The 20691-nt window shown below is 41.8% G+C and overlaps 2 protein-coding genes across 6 annotated transcripts in view; both read right to left on the bottom strand.

Moving 5' to 3' along the window:
• Positions 1–7975, bottom strand: part of ZDHHC21 (zinc finger DHHC-type palmitoyltransferase 21) — a 39223-nt gene extending 31248 nt beyond the window's left edge. For 4 of the 5 annotated variants that reach the window (XM_056324184.1, XM_056324186.1, XM_056324187.1 and 1 more), the window contains exons 1-3: positions 7819–7975; positions 4612–4708; positions 726–927 (exon numbers count right to left, since the gene is read on the bottom strand). In XM_056324184.1, the coding sequence (XP_056180159.1) occupies positions 726–879 (154 nt within the window). In that variant the 5' untranslated portion in view covers positions 880–927; positions 4612–4708; positions 7819–7975. Of the gene's footprint in view, positions 1–725; positions 928–4611; positions 4709–7439; positions 7711–7818 lie in introns of those variants that run through there. The other variant, XM_056324185.1, reaches the window with a different exon arrangement.
• A 7878-nt stretch (positions 7976–15853) lies between these two features.
• CER1 (cerberus 1, DAN family BMP antagonist) lies at positions 15854–18085 on the bottom strand. Its single transcript, XM_056325836.1, has 2 exons — positions 17558–18085; positions 15854–16147 (listed from the first exon to the last, which is right to left on the bottom strand). Exons 1-2 carry the CDS (start codon positions 18083–18085, stop codon positions 15854–15856), a joined length of 822 nt encoding a protein of 273 aa, XP_056181811.1.
• Positions 18086–20691: the final 2606 nt, after the last annotated feature.

Raw genomic sequence — 20691 nt, 5'->3', positions numbered from 1 at the left:
ATATCTACTACACACTGCATCACAAATATAGATGCTCCAGCACCGAGTTGGAAATTACTCTGCATTCTCATTCAATTGCAAATATATTTTTGGTAGTACACAGTCTACAATATTAAGTCTTCCCCAGTCCTAGAAAGTGAGAGGAAAAGGTAGGTGTGAACACTGTTCAGATAGCACCAGCAGGACCACCACTATGACCTTACTACTCTGTATAAAAAGCTCCTCCACTGTCTTATCAAAGAAGCATCAGCCATTCTACACCTCAAAGCCTCGACATGAAAGGACATTCCCAATAGTCCACCTTCACTTTAAAGTTGGTTTCAATTATAATTAAAGCCTTTTCCCCAGCAAAACCTATCAGCGTAACTCAGCTGACCACCCATCAAGGGTTGTATGACAAAACTAACAAAACTCAGTTTGTCAACCATTATTACTCCTACCCCAAGCACCAAGAGTTGTCAGCCTGAAATTCTGTCAAGTTCTAGCTACAGGATCTGAAAACCAGATGTTTTTCCCCAGTTCCCACACAAACAAGTTTTACCATTACACCTCTGAAAATAAAGTGTCTCAACTTCTCAGAACTCAAAAATGTAGGATGCATCCCAGTACTCTCACCCTTTAACCTGCAACTTATTCTTTATTTTCTGATCTGTTTCATATATGTTAGCTACAGCCCAAAGATACTGTTTTTACTAGTAAAAATTCACTAATTTAAATTGACTTACACAGAATTGCCACAACTGAGATATGTCCCTCTTCATAGTGAGGAAAAAGGATGACTTTTGGAATGAAGATCGTATTGTACAGCCAGACAAAGATAATCAGGCCCATACAGCACCAACCCTGAGGGTCAACCACAAAGTGAACTCGTCGTCCCATTGAATACAAACAGGTGATAAACTGTCGACCCAGGAATAAAAAATTATCCTAGAGGTAAATAATAAAAAATAAAAAAAAAAAGTTAACCAGTATCATGCAACTTGCAGGGTCCCACATACATTTAAATAGGAAAACTCCAAACTGTCAGCTATTGATTAAAGGAATTAAATGAAAACTTAAGACATTTCACATGTTCAAGTACCAGGAAGAGAAGTACTTTATAATTTCATTAATGAGTTATATATCAGTAAGAAGTAATATTTATCATCAAGATGCAAGTAAAATAAGCACCTGGAAACACTATTAAGTAATTGATAAAGCAAGCAACCGGCAGCCAGCCAGCAGCAGCCAAGAATATAAACATTAAAGAAGTCTCCCATCAAAATAAAAAGGTAGCAAATCAAAGAAGGAATACAAGTAATGATTTACATTACACAAGGACGCATCCCACCAAACTGTCAGAGTCTCCTAATCACATTTTAAGTTTATTTTTCTAAAAGCTTGTATGCTAAAATAGTCACAAGCTTCCCTAGGAATTTGTCATTTTTCCCTGCTTAAAAAAACTCCTTCATGGCAGTTACAGCAAACCAATAGAGAAAGAAACCACCGACCCTAACATCTGTCGTGTAGATCATTAACAGTTATCATACAATACTAAGTTTTCTCACTATTAATCACACTTAAAAAATCATTTCCATTCTGATAGATTTAGTGTACTGGGTTCTTTTGTTGTTTTAGACTGAAGAAACCCCACCAAGTTCTACAGTATGAATTTCTGAGTTTCATAAACTGATCTTCATAAAAAATGCAGCACCAACTTGTAAGCACTATTCAGCAGAATCTTCAAAGGAAGATTACTACTGTTAATTTTTTTGCCAGGCTGTCTTCATATACATATTTTAATATCTGAACACAAACATAAACCCCAAGCTACTCTCCTACCCATTAGTCTGCCTTACTTCTGGGCTTCAAGGAACTTGCCCATTTCAGATGGATTTCCTTCCATTCCTTTCAGCTTCTCCTTGCTGCATTGAAATTCCACCATATTTATCAGTCAGATAACCCTGCTTCCAGGGGTTCTGCTTGTTTCATGTTTGTCTATCTTCACTTGGATTCACAATTTCTCTGCTTAATATTATCCACAGATTTCAATAATGTCCTGTTTTCTTTTTCTAGATCTCTGATCAAAATCAGACCCATATAAGCGATCTGACATTTTCCCACACTTCCTCTATGCACTACTTATGATAACCCTTTGTTTGCTGCCTTCTAGTGAAACAGTGTTCCCATTCAAGTATAGCAGAGGATTAAGTGCTTATTTTTATGCTAAAAATGCACCAGGTTTGCCAATACTTGTTTCAGAAACCTATGTTGCACACTGAACACAGATACTGTGCCCTTAAAACTGTTTTTAAGTAAATGATAATCATAAAAACTATTCAGGGCTATATTTACTATTCTTTTTTAGTTTTACTATATGTAGCATGCATGCGCCATTGTCTGTTGTATACCTGGTATTAATACACTACACATGCATGTAACGTGTAGACATATAAATGATGTAGTATTATACTCATGAATCTGCCAGTTGTTAACGTCCCTCTGTTGGAAGTTAGCTCTGGCAACCAGCAGGTTGAGAACTAAAACCCATTTTATATCCTTCTAAGCATGCACTGATGGAGGATCTGTCGCATCAAGCAGAGAAGGTGCAGGAGGACACGAGCAGACTGTACCATATCAGGGATGCCGAAAAGGAGATGGGCCAGATCCCCTCCAAGACCCTGCGTGGCTACAGGAAGCCCCACTGCACCCAGCAGAACCAGCAGAAGCAGGCAGAGCCTTAGCTTGTCAGGCTGGGCGTGGAGATGCTGAGTCTGGAGAAGTCTGGGAGCTTGTGAGCTTCAGCACCAGGAGGACGGTTCCCGCTGCACTTGCAGCGCTGATCTACAGAGTGGGTTCTGAGCCCTGGCAGCAGGCAAAGACAGGGAGCTCTGTCCAGTGAACCCTCCGAGCTGGCTGTGCCTCTGTCCTGCAGCAGTGCAAGCAAGATGAGGCAAGGGAACAGTGGTGGGAAACTCCCTGCAGTAACGTCAGAGGCACCTCTGCCAGCCCAACCTGTCACCTGGCAAGGCCTGCTGCTCGCCAGGGCTTGGGTCCTGCGTACCATGAATAGGCTATTACTGAGGCTGGTAGTCTGGCCCTCAGACTATTACACTCAGCTGCTCTTCCATATGGGCACCACAGATATGGCCATGGGAGACCAGGAGCATATCAAGCATGACTACATGGCTTGGGGTATGAGGGCCAGGGCCAGGGGACTGTGTGGTGTCTCCTTCATCCTGCTAGTGAAGGGGGTGGACTCAAGGAGGAGGAGATAGATCACACAGACCAGCAAGTGGTTGTGCAGCTTGTTTCAGAAGTTGGGACTCAGCTTTTACATCCATAGGACCTTCTCTAAGGATCAAGAACTGCAGTGGAGGGGGACAGGATCCACCTGACACTATGTGGAGTAAAAGCATCTTTGCTAACAGGCTGGTCAGTCTGCTAAGGGAAGGCTTAGACTAGGAACAATGCAAGACGTGGTGACCTACGATTAAGTGAGGAAGTGGAGGTCAGGGTTTGCAAGCAAAGGATGCAGAATGACATGGACAACAGAGATCTTATAATCAACAGAACAGAGGTGAAGTGGGGCCACACCAAGCGTGTGCACACACTCGACACAAAACTACCACTTGGATGTACTGGGGTGGGGTTATGAAAGCTGAAGTCCACCTGGAGTTGAATCTGGTGAAGGTCTAAAGGGAAGTCTTGTACAGGTACATGAGCAGCGTAAGGAAGGCTAGGGGAAGTGTGTGTCTGCTGCTGAATGGGGTGGGGTACCTGGTGAAAGGATACAAAAAGGTCAAAGTGCCTTCTTTACCTTGTTCTTTCTGGGTAAGACCTGCTTTCCGGAGTCCCAGGCCTCTGAGACCAGTGGAACAATCTGGAGCAAGAAAGACTTACTCTGAGTGAGGGAGAATCAGATTGAAAAACCTTTGCACAAACTGGACATAACAGTTCCACGGGACCCGATGAGATGCCACCATGAATGCTGAGGGAGCTGGCCCTGTCATCATGAGGCCATCTTCATCAGTTTTAAGTTGATAGGTGAGGTTCCAGAGGACTCAAGAAAGCGTCATGTTTTCAAGGGCAAGAAGGAGGATCGAGGCAACTCCAGGCCTGTTAGCCTCACCCTGACTCCCGGGAAAGTGGAACAAATAATCCTGGAAACTGTTTCCAAACACATCAGAGACAAGAAGATTGGGAGTAGTAAGCATGGACTTACAAAGGAGAAATCACACAGGCTGACAGAAACACAGAGGCCACAAAAACCAAGGCAGCTAAGAAACACTGCTGACTGCTGAGGAAGCCATCTGTTTTCCGTCTTGTCAAAGCAGCAGCGATTCCGTAACTTCACAGCACTTCCTCAGAAGGGAAAATAACAGCTCAACAAACAAAACAGAGATATGTTAAGTACTGAAATACTTGTTTCCAAGTGACCTACTAAATATAGTGTGTGAGCAAGAAGCAGCAAGAGAGATTCTGGAGAAAACTGTAAGAATGCCTATAATGGAAATATATCCCAAATTTTTATAACTCAGAGGCTAACTTTTGCCTGCGTGACATTATCCACTTTTATAATTAAAAACCCAAACCAAACAAAAACCAAACACACACTCTCCAAACCCATACCTCTGATGGCAAGTTCCACAATTAAGTTTGAACTATGCAAAAAAAGGCTCCATTCTCAAGAAAGGGAGATTCTTCATCATCTTCTTCTGTATCTTTCCTGAAAGAGACCAAATAGAGTGTGATACTCAAACAATCGTGATCATTGGTTTGAAAGGCAGCACATAATAATTACATTCTATTCTGTTCTTCATACCTCACCTCACTGAGCAGAGCTTCCTCCCAAGCTATTCAGAGATATCCAGATCCTTTGCCTCCTATGTCTGAACTGACATGCTGATTCTAACTAGCATTCCTCAAATTTCAGTTCTAGGCCACTTCATAATTTTCATATAGATTTAAAAGGATGGGAGTGTTCAGTGAAAGATGTGTATCAAACTACACTACTGGCAGTGTATTTCAGTTACTTTAAACTGTGATACACTTGCTTCCTGCACGCCTATTCCAATGATAAATTAAGTTTTATATTTTTCATTATACTTTTGTTAGCAATACTGCACAAACAATGTTAATAGATTGCCTCCCTCCAGCAAAGTGAACTTTTCCCCCTCTCCCTCTTATGTACCGTATATAAATATGTAAAGGCAGAGGCGATAAAGAAAACCTAACGTGCACATTCTAATGATTAGGTAAAGTACTAGATTCCAATTTAACTCACAGACAAGGTGAATTTATAGTCTTCTTTTTTTAAACATACTTTAAAAAATCCTGTGTTTACTCTTTCAAATACAATGTCAAACAATCCTGTTCTTTAGGGTGCATCATTTCTGGTAACTACAATATGTAGAGGAAAAGTCTATGAGCAGGTTTACAACAAACCAGTTGAAAAGAAACAATTAAGTGACTTATATCCGTACACATTCAGCATTCATACACATAACGCCTAAAAGTTTTCCAACAAAATAATTCAGGATAAAATACACAACATTAACGTTAAAGGTTTTGTGGTCTTCTTCCCTCTTACCCTAATTTACAGCCATTTTTTCTAAATAAATGTCTCAAACACAAAGCATCTGAAAGCAAAGAGTAGCTGTGGCTCTGAAATGCTTCAGATTTACTAAAACGTGACTCTTTCCTACCTGATCAAGAATAGCTCTTGCCTTTCCAAAAAAACACTTATACTACAGGATGCCTGGACAGCATTTTTTGCCAAGTCTTTTCTTTCTGCCCAATTCAATTAACAGTGTTATAAACTCAGTACTTGTTCCCTAAGTCACCTCAAATATGACTTCTGATGTGACATCCACTGAATAATGAGACCACAGAATGAGTCAGTCAGGCAGAAAATCACTTCTGAGAAATGAGAAAGCTTTGCACTAACCAGAAATGTTAACATGAAATAATAGATTGTTTAAATAGGCTTATTTGAATGCAGACCTCAAAAAAGTATACAATTCTGCATCAAGACCGTCCCAAAATATACTTAGAAAAATCCATTTCCTAAATAATTCCAACACAAGCGCTACACCATTTCTCAGCCTAAGAAGCACAACAACCAGCTCTGATGACATCCTGCTCCTTGCACTTTTATGGCTGTTTCATGGAGACATAACTAGAAACCAAGATCCTACATGTTCTGCCTGACTTTAGCCCTGGACTTCTACTTCAGCAAGAAAGTAATAGTTGTGAAATCTGCCAGAATTTTTTTCTGACTGCCAGAATTTTTTTCACAAATGCTTAAACAAGTCCAGAATGACAATAATTCGTAGTATTGTTCACTGTGAAACACCCATTTTAGGATCCCACGCAAACTGAACCATGCCGTGCTCTATAAAAAGCACTTCTAGAGTGAGAAAAACACCACCTCCTAGAAAGGCTGTATTCTAACCAATTCAGACAGAAAAAGGAACAGAGAGTAGAAACATGAGAAATACAGTTGGTATAATATTTGCAATAGCCAAGGCAAGGCCGTAACAATCAACAGCCTCCATCATTTGTTTATCTGGGGTTTTAGGTCTGTGGCTTCCCTGAAATCTTAAGATTTACTGCCAAAAATTACTGATATAAAACCAAAGAAACACTTCACCAGGAAAAAAAGTGACTTGAACCAAACAAATATATCACTTTCAACTACATTTTAAAGAAGTCACTTATGTGATATTCTAGTGTCAGAACAGAATTACCATTACACCTTTGGCAGCTTTTACATTTAACAAAACTAGTATCTCAATAACCAGTTAATGCAAGCAGCAGCATATTTTTGCCGTGACAAAAACCCATGTACCTGTCATTGCACGTATTTATACAATAGGCTGTTGTCAGCAGAGACCTTGGCACTACACAGTTGCTAGGTGGCAGTTGACAGGTTGCTTAAGGTAGGCAAGACATTCCCACCCCATTCTTTTTTACAGATATAATCTTGCAAGGTGTATCTGTAAACATCGACTGCAGTCATGAAAAGATGCCACACGGGCTTGGACTGGGATGTAGCCTAATATTAACGTATATACACTATAACCTCATCAATTGCACATCCATGAAAACTATCTTCACCTACTGTTGACCAGCCACTTGTAGACAGACAATATATGTTACTTCAGCATATTATTGTTTGGATCCTCAGTGCGAAGGGAATGAAGACCTGCAATTTCATTGCACTAACTACCGGAGATGGAAAATAAAAATATGAGAGCCAGCAAGGTTACAAGGCGTTGCACTTCCTCGCACTGTGCTGGGGCCCGCGCAGCCAGCAGAACCCCCACCCCTCTTCCACGACCACCCCAACAGCGGGAAACGCCCCCTGCAGCATTTAGCCAAAAAAAATCCGCGCTGTGGAGCTTCATGACAAGGACAACAATATTCCTTTATTTTGTAGATACGGAGATACTCACGAAGGCTGCTACGGACTTCCCTTCCCCAAATCTCTACACAGAAAACAAACTCCTTAAGTTAAAGTTAACAGGGGTACAGCAGACGTCCGAGACTGCTAACGCAGATTTAACACAGGTTAGGCGGCCGCCCAAGGCCCCTCACGCACCCCAGCAGAAGCCCGCCACCGGCCGGCCTTCCCGGGGCGCCCGGCGCCCCACCGCCGCAGGAGGGGCGGCAGCGGCCCCGCCACCGGCGCGGCACTGCCGGCGCGACCCCCCCGCGGCAGCGACAGGGCGGCTGCCCCCCGCGCCCCCCGCGCCCCCCGCAGGCAGCGCCCCGCCGGCCGCGCAGCCCCTCCCCCCGCCGCCCCCCCTCCCCGGGGCGCGAGGCGGAACCAACCGTTGGGCGAGGCCGGGAGGAGAAGGGAGGGGCCGCGGTCACGCGCCCCCCTCTCCCCCGCTCTCCATAGCAACGGCGGGGGCCAGCTCGGCCGCTCGCAGCACGCGCGCCCGCACGCGCCCAACCCCTCCCGCCGCCGCGGCAGCGCCTTCCGCTTCCGCCGTGCGGGCGCGCACGCGGGCCAGGGTGGCGCTGGCGGCGGGGCGGGGCCAGAGCCTGCGGGGCAGGGGGCGCGAGGGCTGGCCCGGCTGCCCCTGGCTCCCGCCGCCCCGCCCCGCCGCGTTCGCCTTAGGAGCGGGCGGCAGGCGCGGGCCCGGAGCGGGGATGTGTTTCCCCGTACTGAGTCACCCGCAGGGTCTGCGTGGGGTCCGTTGCACCGTGCCGCCTCTGCGCAGGCGGGGGGCGCCACGCTGGAGGAGTTCCTGCCCGGCGGGCGGCTGTCGGGGCCCCGGTGGCCCGACCCGCCTTGAGGCGTGCAGCCGCTTCTGCCGTGCGAGAGGTCGCTGGCGCAAGCCCCGGCTGGGGCCCAGGCGAGGTGGGCCCTTCTCTCTCCTTTGTCTCTGCGGTGTCCCTTTGCAATTCCTGACAAAACGCAAACGCTGCAGAAGGCCGCTGCCTCGGTCTCCAGGCTCCTGTTAGGAGAATCTCATTCCCTAACTATCGGACCAGTTAGTCTTTACAGTATGAAATCGTATCAACCTTATTAGTGTAAAATGGTATTTGCTTTCTTAAGTCTTGATACTTACTTTACCTTGTATACTGCATAATCATGGTTAAGTCAGCATAACTGAAGGGCTCCACGTCACTGCAGGGAGGAGGAGAAGAACCTTTTGTTTCTTGGCATCTTAAAGCCATCCATAAGGAAAGGATACCCTTGCACTACCACGGTAATGCCAGCATCCCAACCTCTCCCAACACCTCTGTGGAAACCCTCCCATTATCTGTCACCATCGATAAGTAATTGTAGAAAGACCAGCACCAGGGACACCTAGATCAAGAAAGAAGCATCAGGTGGATGGTAGCACCATGAAATTATAGTTGCTTTCCAAAATAGCAGTTATGTGTGTGTTAAGTAGCAAGTGGTCAGAACACTTGAAAGACATGAGAACCATGTGTAAAACATCATTTGGTACGCCCCAATTCGAATGGGACACCTCATGCACATGAATAAAGGAATACTGTCATAACTCTATACTTTGCACCCTAGCCTCTCCTCTTTGTCAGCACGGGCCAGTTGTGACATTTCTGTGACACTCAGGTCCCCTGCTGTGCTATGCCCCTTGCTCACAAAGGGCCCTTGCACTGCCGCAAAAGCCAATCTTTGTTTTTAAAAGATAATTCTGGCAGATAATCTTGTGAGGGATTAGCAGTGGCTAAGAGCCACAGACAGCTTGTAACGGACAGCATTTTCAGTGTTCCCAGCTGGGAATCGTGCCTTGAGCACCCATTGCTGATGCACATACATGATCTTTTGGCTACCTAATGGTATCCCCATCTGTCTGAGTGGCATGGTTCCCACTGTAAATTGATGGGCTCTTGCCCTGGAGCATTTTTCCTACATAATGATGGATGAAATGAGTGAAGAGTAATATGGTGATCACCACCAATACAGAAAACTCTTCCTTATTACTGGTAACATTCTTCCTAAAACTTGATCATAATATGATTATTCTAAAAAGAGAAGACCCAAAAATTCAGTTCAGACTTTAGGTGAATTTCAAGGTTGGTTGAGACTTTTGGAGCTTGTCCTGATTTATTTTTTGGTATCTACAGTCCTTTGTTATCCAGGGCAATTCTTAACATTTCAAGCTAAAGTTACTTTGACCTGAAAATACATATTCTTAGCAGGAACTGGAGGAGAATGAAGCCTGGAAGGAGAATGAAGCATATTCCAGGTAAGCCAGAAGACAGCACTTCCTCAAGAACAACCTACATGTGCTGCTAGGAACAGGTAATGCTGAAAATAATAGACATATTAATCAAACTATTAAAAATCATGGGGAAAAGAATCACTGGAAAGGTTGTTGCAATAAAAAACAACCTCTGCCTCTATTCCATGAGAAATTTCACATATGAATTTATGCCTATATGTAAAAGACCTAATCAGCTGTGAAAACTTTTCACTGATTTGAAGAATAACAACAAATAAACAGATCAAACAAAAAAAAAAAAACAAAACACAACCAAGGAGTGGAAAGGAAACCAAGGACCTGGGAAATGAAAGATAAACAGAGGGATAGTAGGATCAGTGGAGGTGTCTCATGGAATTAAAAAGAATCAGTTAATAATGTCATCTTCTAGTCAAATACCAGGTGTTTGTGTTTCTATAGTAGTACACTGGTAATGGCCAGTCATTAGATCTTGTCAGACAGATTGTATTTTACTCTTTTCTGCTCATGGAAGTTCAGAGTAAACACAGGTTGTGAAACAAGGGCGGTAGTCTATTCTGGCTCAGTCGTCAGCACAGCAGTTCCCATTTGTTAATATTTCTTTTGAGAAGCACAATGCAGGAAGAAAAGCAGGAAATCATATGCTGGACTTCCCAACTGGACTTGCAAAGGCTCAGACTTTAGAAATTATGCAGCAATTTTGCCAGAGTATCATATCCAGATAGACAATGAGTCTTTGCGATGAACTCCATTCTGAAGGAAAAAAAAAACCCAGGTGAACTACTAACTTTGCATAACACAGACCTTACTTAAAGCACAATATGAATTTATTACACAAAGATTATTAAAAGTCTGCAAAATTATAAAAATACCAGCATTCTTTAGTGCTGAATATTGCACAATAGCGTAGAATTCCTCTTGGAGTTTCTGATGTCTCTATTGTGGTGTTGTTGCTGTTTATAAATTACCACAGGAGCCACCAGCTGTCATCATATAAATTTTATTGGCACTCTGTAAATATTAAATCAGCATGCTAAAATCAAGCCATGTGCAGTAACAGCTGATGCTCTGTTATGGAGCGCACATGCAAGAGAGAGGTACGCACTGTGACTCCCCTGATTCTTACTGCTTACAAGACCCTTGCTTCATTAGACTGTTTTCAGGATTCATTCTGAGCCCAGTTATGCCCCTTGATTGATGTGCAGAAGGGATGCTGCCCCCAGTTGAGAAACCAACCTTCTCACAGTACTCATCTTCCTGGGTCTGTCTAAATTGTGCAGTTACTGCCATTTCTCTTCTGCAGCACCATTGCATTGCGCCTTTGCTTGTAAATTTTGCCAATACATAGGAGACACTTTTTAACTCTAGAATGGGAGGAAAGTCCTTCATGTTATGGAGATCTGTATCATGAAGACGGAAGTCTATGTTAGTGACATACTGTGCTGAAACAAAACTTGTCACCCGGAAGTTTTGTCAGTCATGATGTCACATACTCGGGATGAGACAATAAGATGGTGAAGGAAAATGTCTCTGCTTTCACTCTGACCTAATCACTAGAAGAATCAATGGCAACAATGTTTTCCAGTCTGTCTGCCTCAGTAGCTTAGTAAGGCATGGTGAAATCTACTGATCCCCCAGACCAGGGAAGTTACATGGGGACCGAGTGAGACCAGGCAGTCCAATAGGGAGTTGATTTTCATCCAAGGCACTTCAATGGTGTGAGGAGCTCTCCTCAGATAATGTCCAGCTGCAGATGTCCTAGCATTAGCTCTTCTAACACTTCTCTTGCTCCAGGAGTTGCTCTCTCAAGTCCAGGCAGGCCAACAGACTGTTCAGTGCTTCCATGCCTGTTGCATGGTGAGGTGAACATGAACCAGCCTCAGCAGAGGGTTGAGCTGAGCCTTGTTCAGAAAGGAACTTGGGTACATGCCTTCTCTGTTTGAACACTGACTGCAGGCTACAGCCACCAGCAGAGTATCAGACTAAATGGCTGGTAATAGCAGTACCCTACATCAGCAAAACAAAAATGCCTCAAAAAAAGCCTTAGAGAAACATAAGGCTAGCCCTGCCTGATTATTGTTGTTGTTACTAGCTTTTGATCCATTTTTTGGGTTTTTTTAGGTTGAAGTTTACTGGTGCCATAGAGCATGAGGCACTGTAAAAAGGTCAACTTTGTTCTTAGTGTGGACAATTAACATTCTTATAATTGCTCTTGCAGCAGACCAACTACAGGGTCTTCTCATTCCCATTCTTTCTCATCTGAGCAGTGAGAGTGTGCACAAGTTGTCAGAGAGAGATTTCAGGGGAGCTGAAGTTGGTGGCTTCATAGTGGATATTCAAGGAGTTAGATTTAGCAAAACAGCAAATGCAAAATATTTATAATTCATCATCAGTGTTTCCAGTTTCCACTGGCAAGCTGCCTGATGAAGGACCTGGAGTAACCTCAACACCTCTTCAAATGCATCACCCTGCACAGCACATGCTGCCAGATGTCTCCCAGATGTGATGTGATTATGCAGCTGTACAGACTAGCAGGGAGCTTCTGTCTTGAGTAGGGAATCTCTTCATCTTGCTACTGCAACAAGGAGCTAGTGCGTTTAGGAGAAAGTAGCACAAGAGATTTCACCACCTGTCAGTAAAAGAGGCTTGTTAGCTGGCAGCCATGAGGTTAGCTGTGAATATTTCATAAATGGTGAACAAAGTACCAAGCACAGCATGGTGTACTGAGTGCAACTTCAGAGCCTTTTCCCTGGAATATATCATTGCGCGGAATTTGATAAGAGCTTGATGTAACTCTAGTGTTTGATGTAATTACAGGCATTGAAGCCAGTTACATACAACTCTTATTTAAGAGAATAGCCTGTACTGAAGATTTATTTTGCTTAAGCAATTAGAATAAACAGCACTTCAATTATTTTCAAGCTGAACCATACCCATTTGAAAAAGAGGCAGTAGGTCAAATAAGTACCTAGTGCAAACTCCACTCAGGATTGAGCTGGATTTTCAGAGGTCTCCAACTACGAGTTAATCTTGTTCTGTAAGATTGGCTTGCACAAGGAGTGCTCTGAAATAAAAGAGATCACATTAACATTTACATTGTAAGCATAGTTACACTGGAAAAGCTTTCATTACAGAAACACACAACCTCTGAGGGAACACAGGTAAATGGAAGTTATGCAGGTTTGCTGCTCTAATGGCATTACAACTGGAAGCATCCCTATCATGATATGGACCTCACCTTTCTGACCCACATCATTATTCTAGTAGAGGCCATCATAGCTGTAGTCAGAAAACAAAATCCTGTTGGTCCCTGGGTACAACACATTCCTAATACAGAATTTTTAAAGGCTGAGAAATTTGATCCAATTAACACATTCTTGATTTTGCAGAATACTGTGCTAATTACATGCAACCAGTCATTGCTGGGTTAATTAAACATTCATCTAAAAAACCTGCAGCACTAATCTAATTAGCAATTACTACAGCTGTCATTACCTCTTTTCACCTACTTTTAAGCTGGGCAAATTCACACTAAGAATCTGGTCCTGCAGGCTCCTTATATGAACAGCTCTCTCTGACTGCAATAATGCTTCAGCACACAGAAGGAGCTTTAAAAAAAGTAGTCTGACTACTTCACGGTCCTCAACATAGTCTCAGTTCTGCCATCCTTATGTGCAAAAGTCACAGTTCAGCAGTCAGTCATGTCAAAATTACAAGAGCGGAAAACTTTTTTTAATCGACTTGTGATCTTACTGGGAATTAATGTAGGTCCTACTTTCAAGTGGCTCCATGTGAGTATCAAACTTAAACATGCTTGCATTTCAGAAAAAAAAAATGCAGACAAACATTCTTATGTATTCACACAGCTTTCAAATGTCAGTAGTTAGATGCCTCAGAATTAGTTTTTTTTCAGACTAAAAAATGAAGTTGGGAATAGTGAGGAAAAAGGTTGGGAACTTTGATGCTTTGTGTGCTTTTCTTCCTTGGGCTTGGTTAAAAATGAACACTAATAATGACACACAGTAATTCACAAAGGTTTGATAAGGTGCTGAGGTTTGAACCTTATGGTAAGGCAGGGAGGTGTTTCATAGGTTTTCCACTTGCACACAGCATACTTTAACAAAGGACCAGTTGTTAGGGCTGACTGTGCAACTAGACATGCCCAGTGAGGAGGAATCTCTTCTGGAAAAAAACGTACGTCATAAAGAGTTGCTTTCTTCCCTGAAACTATGGTTGCTAGTGAAGTGCTATTTTGCCTGTTTGAAAAGCTTTTTTTTTTTTTTTTTTTTTGTCATAACCTAAGCCCATTAATGCTCAATGCAACCTAACATTTGAAGGGAAATTTCTGAATTTGGGTAGTAGTTCTTTGCACTAGTATCCTGAGAATATTAATCAGCATCATAAAGCTAGAATAAAGATGAAGTTAAAATAAGTATTTCTTTTATTGCATTCAATACAGGGATGGTAAGACCTTGACAGCTTGTTACTTGGAATGATATCATATATCATGCCATAGCACATGAACAGCCATTCACAGTTTGCACATCTGTCCTTAGCATAAAAGGATAGAGAGAAGACTTTGTTCAGTTTTGGGATACAATTTTTATTATTTAAAAACAGGTTTATATATAGTGAAGAATAACTGTGTATTGATCTTCAGTTCAGGCACTGCAAGTGACCTGCAGAAGCAAACATCTATTGCAGCAGTTCCGATCCCATATGAGAATATAATTCGGATGCAATTTCCAGTAAATATTAAACATGTGCCTTGCACACCAAAGCCACACTGAACATAAGTTTTTCACAGGATATTAAGACACTTCTGATCACAGTGTGTTTCAAATACAAGGAATCATCTACTCAACCCCTGAATTGGCCAGCTATATCAATACTGATTGCCAATGTCTCTAAAAAGAGCTGTGGATAGTTTAACAACAGGAGCCCAGGTGTGAGAGTTTGGCAGTAGCAGTGGAGCAGATTCCTAGGGGACTGAAGGAGCTGGGTTAGAAATAGGCTGAAGGCTAGTTGCTGGAAGCTGATCACTGTCTGGTGTGCCAGGTCTGTAAGACAAATCCAGGAAGATGCAGCCGGAAAGAGCAGAGAAACCAGCAATTCGGCTAACAGTCACTAGTGCTGTGTTGGCTGGCACTAGAATCAGACCTCTCCTAGCAGAGAGTTTTCTTGGCTGTTACTATAAAGCTCTACAGGTATTGCTATGCAGATGAAATCCTTCTGCAGATTTTCTATCACACAAATGCCTTTTCTGCTTTAGTTTAGGTGTTGAGAACTTTTCTTAAACTTTACCTTGGAGTCACTGACAGCACTAAAATTCGTCAGACTGGAAAACATGCATTGTCTTTCCACAGTGAATTTAAATAATAATAATAACAATACACTCATTTATGATGTTTTTGGTGGGAGTATACATTTTTTTAAATATTTTTTTTCTCCTGCTATGTAACACTTTTCAGTTTAAAAAAAGTGCAGAGCAAATTCAGACATGTACAAGGAGAGTAAGTGGTTTTTATGGCAAAATATCCTTTGCACCCACTATCTTAGGTGTGTAAATTGTGAGGTATATAAATTTTCCCCGGGAACTGGACTCCAGCGGGGAGCAGTCAGACTGGCCTTAACCAGTCACAGCTTTCTATCTGACTTATGTCCATTTATATTTCACACTCTCCAGCCACTACCTTAATGTAAAAGTAGACCTGTTTTTGCAAGGAAGAGACTAAAGCCTCATCTGTCTTGCCAATACAGCTACATTGGCAACCCCTGCAAGCAAAGGCAATGTAAACCAGCCAATACATTAGGTTTTTGCACATGTAAATCACACTACTTCTTCAGCAATTGTTTACTAGCATTCTAGAAAAAGTGATAGGAGGGGTAGAAAAAGTTTTAAAGGTTTCCCTTGTTAAAGTAAGCACTCAATATATAAACGCAGTCAACTCATCTGCATTTCTTTAACAGCTTCAAGGAAATATCTGTTACATTATAGGTAAAGTTATTGTTGAAGCAAAGCAGTTCAAGCAGAAAGTCTGTGTCTTTAATAGTTTTGTGTACCAGTGTGATGAAAGCTTTAATTTCAGGGTTTTTTTTCATTTGCAGATTCTTATGATCAAGGATTAAGAGGTACTTTGCACAGGTTAATTGTGCTCATGTACATTTGCATGTATGTCTGATAGTAGAGATCCAGTCGCAGGGTCTTTAATCTTCTGGGTCTCACATTTACACTCTTCTACAATCATGACTTCTTTGACCACTGGTACAGAACTGGTACAGTTGAGATCCAGGCGCTTCATGGAGAACTTGCTGGGCAAGCAATGAGAACAAAAGGTATAAAGATGATCTTCTGGACCAGGAACGTGAAAGGAGCTACATTTTCCAAAACACAGATTATTCTGTACCATTACCTTCTCACAGCTGTCGTGACTAATGCCCTGAAACAGAAAGCACTTTGAAGTTTCTGGTACATGAATGACTCATGGAATTTGCTAGAAGGCCTGAAGGCGACACCCCCACCCCCACCCAAATACTGTATTTTCTCAGAACATTTACTTAAAGTATGTTTATTTTCTATGTCAAATAAGCAATAAAATATAAGAAATTTTAAAATAAAAATTTAGTGCTCCTATAGACAATTCTTAGAATGAACAACAAAGGTAAAATTTGCTTCAGTCAGAGCCTTTGCGATCTGATGGGGAAAAATACAGTAGGTGGGTTTGTCATATTTACTTTTTAATGGCTCTTTGAGTAACCATTTCTGACATGGTTAAAGCAGTCTTAACTACTCAGCAGGACCTAAAGCATCATTCTGACCCAATGTTCTTGTATATAAACCTCAAACTAGACTCAACTGTAATCTTGAAGATTTGTGTCTATGTGGAAGAGACATAATGTTCTTTAGCAGGTATTTTTAATGAAAATCTCAAAAGTACAATGGAAGTTCTGTAATCTCTTGGTTTGCTAGAGTAACAACTACCTGTATTAAGAAAGCCTAAGTCAGCTCCCAAGCCATAAAAAGCTAGACTGAAGTTAGCACTTTTATATTGGCATAACTGCAACCATCCTGGAGAAAGCTTGCCATATTACATGGCACAAATAGTGAAACAGTACAAGTTTCTAGGCCATATCTATTCACCTGTGTCTGCCAATGAAATTAATTTATTGAGGGATGTGAAATAACATGTTCCTTGATGGACTGTGATTGTAGAAACACTGAGAACACATGTTGCCTTATGAGGAATACAGCACTTTTATCTATACTGTCTGCTTGTCTTGATGTTACAATATTACAGAACGGCTTCATCTGTGCATGGGACAATTTACCAGTTCTCCAACATTCTTAGCACAGAATTAGATATACGCATCAGTTTTCCAATTAATACAGCAGAAAGGAATCCTTGCTTAGCTGCAAGAAAACATCCAGCTTCTCCTGTAAATACTTGCCCCATGACTCTGTATATACACATATGTGAATATGTATGTCTATACATATACATAGGTAATTCATGTATACAAACTGTTTAGATGTATATTCCTTGGCTAGATAATTACTTGCCGCTGCCCTGCTTGCTCAGGCAAGGTCAGAACATTGTTTGCATAAAAAAGAATAAATAACTCCCTGAAAATGAAATGTGTGACTTTCCAGTAGTATAGTTTAGCATTTTGCCTCATCACCTAAGGCATTTTCAGCCATTTTCACCAGTGTTTTTCAGCAGCTTATCACATGAGGGTGTTCTGAAGTAGCCCTGTGACTTTGCAAACAAAATAACCTGTGTGTCTTTAGTTGGTGATTGCCGGAGGCAGGGGAAAGGACACACTTACTGATCTTTGACACCTGTTCTTACCTGGGAAAAAGGCAGGGTTCTACAGTTTTCTTGGTGCATTTCATTGCTCTTGATTGGCAGGACAACCTCTTCAGAAGCTGAATTTTTCTTTAACATGAAGTGGTCCCAAAATTTCTTGGCATCTTTTCTATAGGGAGGTTCAGCTTCTCTCTTGCTTGAATAGTGGGATGGAGAGACGTTTTCCACAGGAGAGCTCTCTCTGGGTGCTGCCTGGATTCTCAGGTTTTGGTCTGCATGGAGTTGTGCATTGGGAAGGATGAATCTGGACATTTTTTTCTCCTCTTGCTTCCCACTTTCAGATGCCATCTGGGGAATTGCTACAAAAAAGCTTGGCTCTCCCAGGGTTTCCTCAACACCTCCCGGGTTTTGCCCTACCAGCTCACGGAAGCTCTGATTTTCATGCAGATTTTTGTCCAGGTAGAAGAGGTGCTGAAATGGCCTTCCTCTTTTCCTTTGCAATGAATCTCCCTGTGGCTCTGTGGCTCCAAGACATGAGAGCACCAACAGCTGAAGGAGAAACAACAACATGATCATGTGAAGTGCAACCCTGTAGACTTGCTGCTATTGCAGTGTATGTATGTGGCAGCTTTATATGAGAGCCTGTTGTCAGCTTATGGCTGCTGCCTGTGTGCAGAGGAGGGGAGGGCTCATGGGAGACCCTGGTGTGTTTAATTGCATTCATTTACTGTAGATTACAATTATGATAGGGGGGTTTGTGCTAATGAAACTCTGCCTTCAATCTTGATTATGTGTATTAGAAGTTCCTATCTAAAATCTAGTAACCCAGGATGATGTGGGGGTCAGAAGGAGTCAACAGGAGGAAGTGTTTGGATAAGCTGTCTAGGTTAGGCCTAGGAATTAAGGAAACATTTGCGGTTGTGTATTAGCATGTTCAATGTGGGCTTCATTGTTTATTGTGACTTTCCATTTCACAAAGCCACAGACTGTCAAAACAGGGAGTGTTATTTCATCACTACAGGCAAAGGCAAGCTGATTAAAGTTTGTAAAAACATGAAACTGGATCTGGAGACATTGAATCAACCCATGTTTTCAAAAGTTGCATCTAATTTTGATCTTTCAGATTTGGGATATGACATGAGGCCTGCAGCAGCACCACTGCAAACTGGCAGACTGGTGCTCACACACCTCCTTCATAGCAGGTTTGCAGCTGCTGGAGTGCAGACATGCCACTAGCCCAGAATAAAAGTTCCCACCCTGCCCTCCAGATTCTCAAATATTAACTAACACTGCTATATCCTGTTCAGACACCAAAGCCACTACAGGCATCCTAAAAAGTTGGTAAGCAAAATGAGGATTTAAACAAAACATGTTAGAACTGACGTATTTTATGATTCTAGACATCAGTGTCTCATCTAAATAAAGACTACTAGACCCTAAACTGGAGGCGTCTTTTACAAAATGATCATATTATACAACATCTAAAAAAAACCCCAAACCTCTGGTAGAACAGACAGAGGAAAGTTTTGGGAGAAGGAGAAGGTATTTTCAATAAACATTACAAACACTGATCCCGATCTGAAAATACTGAAAGGAAATTCTGCTTCAGATAATTTGCCATCTAGGTACTCTAATCTCTACACACTCCTTTCTACCAGAAAGATTCTGTCAATAGACTCTTAAGTTTGTAGCTTATCTGTTAATTGTTCTTGAAAATTTAGGTGGTCTGTAGTATAGATATGGAGTTATTTGACTTTCCAGGGAATTAGTTTATTGCCTGATAATTGTAGTAAACTAATTGCCTAGCAACGTCCTTGTAACGCACTGACTTATAAATTTAGGACAAAGTTAGTGAAGATCTAGAGCTTTTCTGTAATGCATAATTCACTTGAGTTAATTTTTTTTCTAATCTTCTGGTCCGTCCTGAGACAGAGGTGCATGGAGGTTCAGCAAGAACTGGGTTTACACTCCAACACTAGAGAGTATTTGTGCCTTGACCTCAGTGGGGTGATCTCATTAAGGAAAGCACAGCTGTCAAGAAAAAAGCTTTATTGCCAATTTCAGCCAAAAGCAAATTAATTCTGCCACTGGTTTGGTGTCTTCCTGAAGTTTCAAGTGTGCCCTGGGAGGGCAGATTCTCCCACAACTACCAGGAGTGAAATCATAGAAAGTACTGACATCTGCAACAATACTGGCTGTGAGGTGTACATGCAAAAAGTCCTTGCATCACATTTACAGAAGCATGTGTAGCATTAGGGTGGAGCAACGAGTCAAGAGGATTAATTAGATGGAAGACAATTAAGTAGCCTAGAAGTGCAACTTGTATCTTCACATCCTGTCTTTGTTGGCCAACAAAATGAACGAAAGCAGTTGACCTTTGGAACTAAAATTCCATGTATCTGGTGCATGTTGGTAGTAGTTGTTCAAAATTATTCAGCAAAGATAAGGACATTACATGTTGATTTTTCCTTCTTCTTTTCGTCTCTATTTTAGTTGCTCCGAGTTACAAGACTGCACTGATACTCAGACCTATGTATTATATTGTATCATCTTGACTCAGAAGGGTCTGACACCTGTGGAAATGTCTATCAAACACAAGTGAAGCAACTTATACTTTTGCAGCTCTTTGCTTCAGTATTTAGAAATGCAAAGCTAACTAAAACAATTTAAGGATGATTTTGTCTTGATTGTAGCAACACAATGGAATTGTTCCTTCTATTTACTTTTATGTCTTTCAGCTACTTTTCACTTCCTTTGCCAGGAAGTGCCTTTTCTCTTAAGTCTAGACCAGTGGTATACTAGCTGTTACTATTTAGAAGTTCCAGCTGTGATCTTGATCCTATAATGTCTGTATTTAACTTTGTCCATATAAGCAAATTTGCATTCGATTACTCACATATATGTTTACAGAATTGAAAACTAAGTGCCTGAAAGGTCTAATTTACCTTGCTTCAAAGCCTGATTTAAAAAATCCCACCACCTTCAAGGTGAAAGAAAACAGGCTTTTAAGCCTCAGTTAAATTTTACCCCAGTCTACTGTGAAAGAAAAAAACCATATTTGTATGTGTGCAGGTGTATTCTGCCCTTCTTATCTGTTGTGGCTGAGGTGTGGTTTGGTACCCATGTAGTATCTTAGTTTCTGTCGGAGGGTTCTCTTCTTTGTAGCAAGAATATGA

The sequence above is a fragment of the Falco biarmicus genome, chromosome Z, assembly GCF_023638135.1.
Source record: "Falco biarmicus isolate bFalBia1 chromosome Z, bFalBia1.pri, whole genome shotgun sequence".
NCBI classification, from domain to species: domain Eukaryota; kingdom Metazoa; phylum Chordata; class Aves; order Falconiformes; family Falconidae; genus Falco; species Falco biarmicus.
Note: the sequence above shows the minus strand (reverse complement) of the source record. Positions and strands in the feature narration are given on the sequence as shown.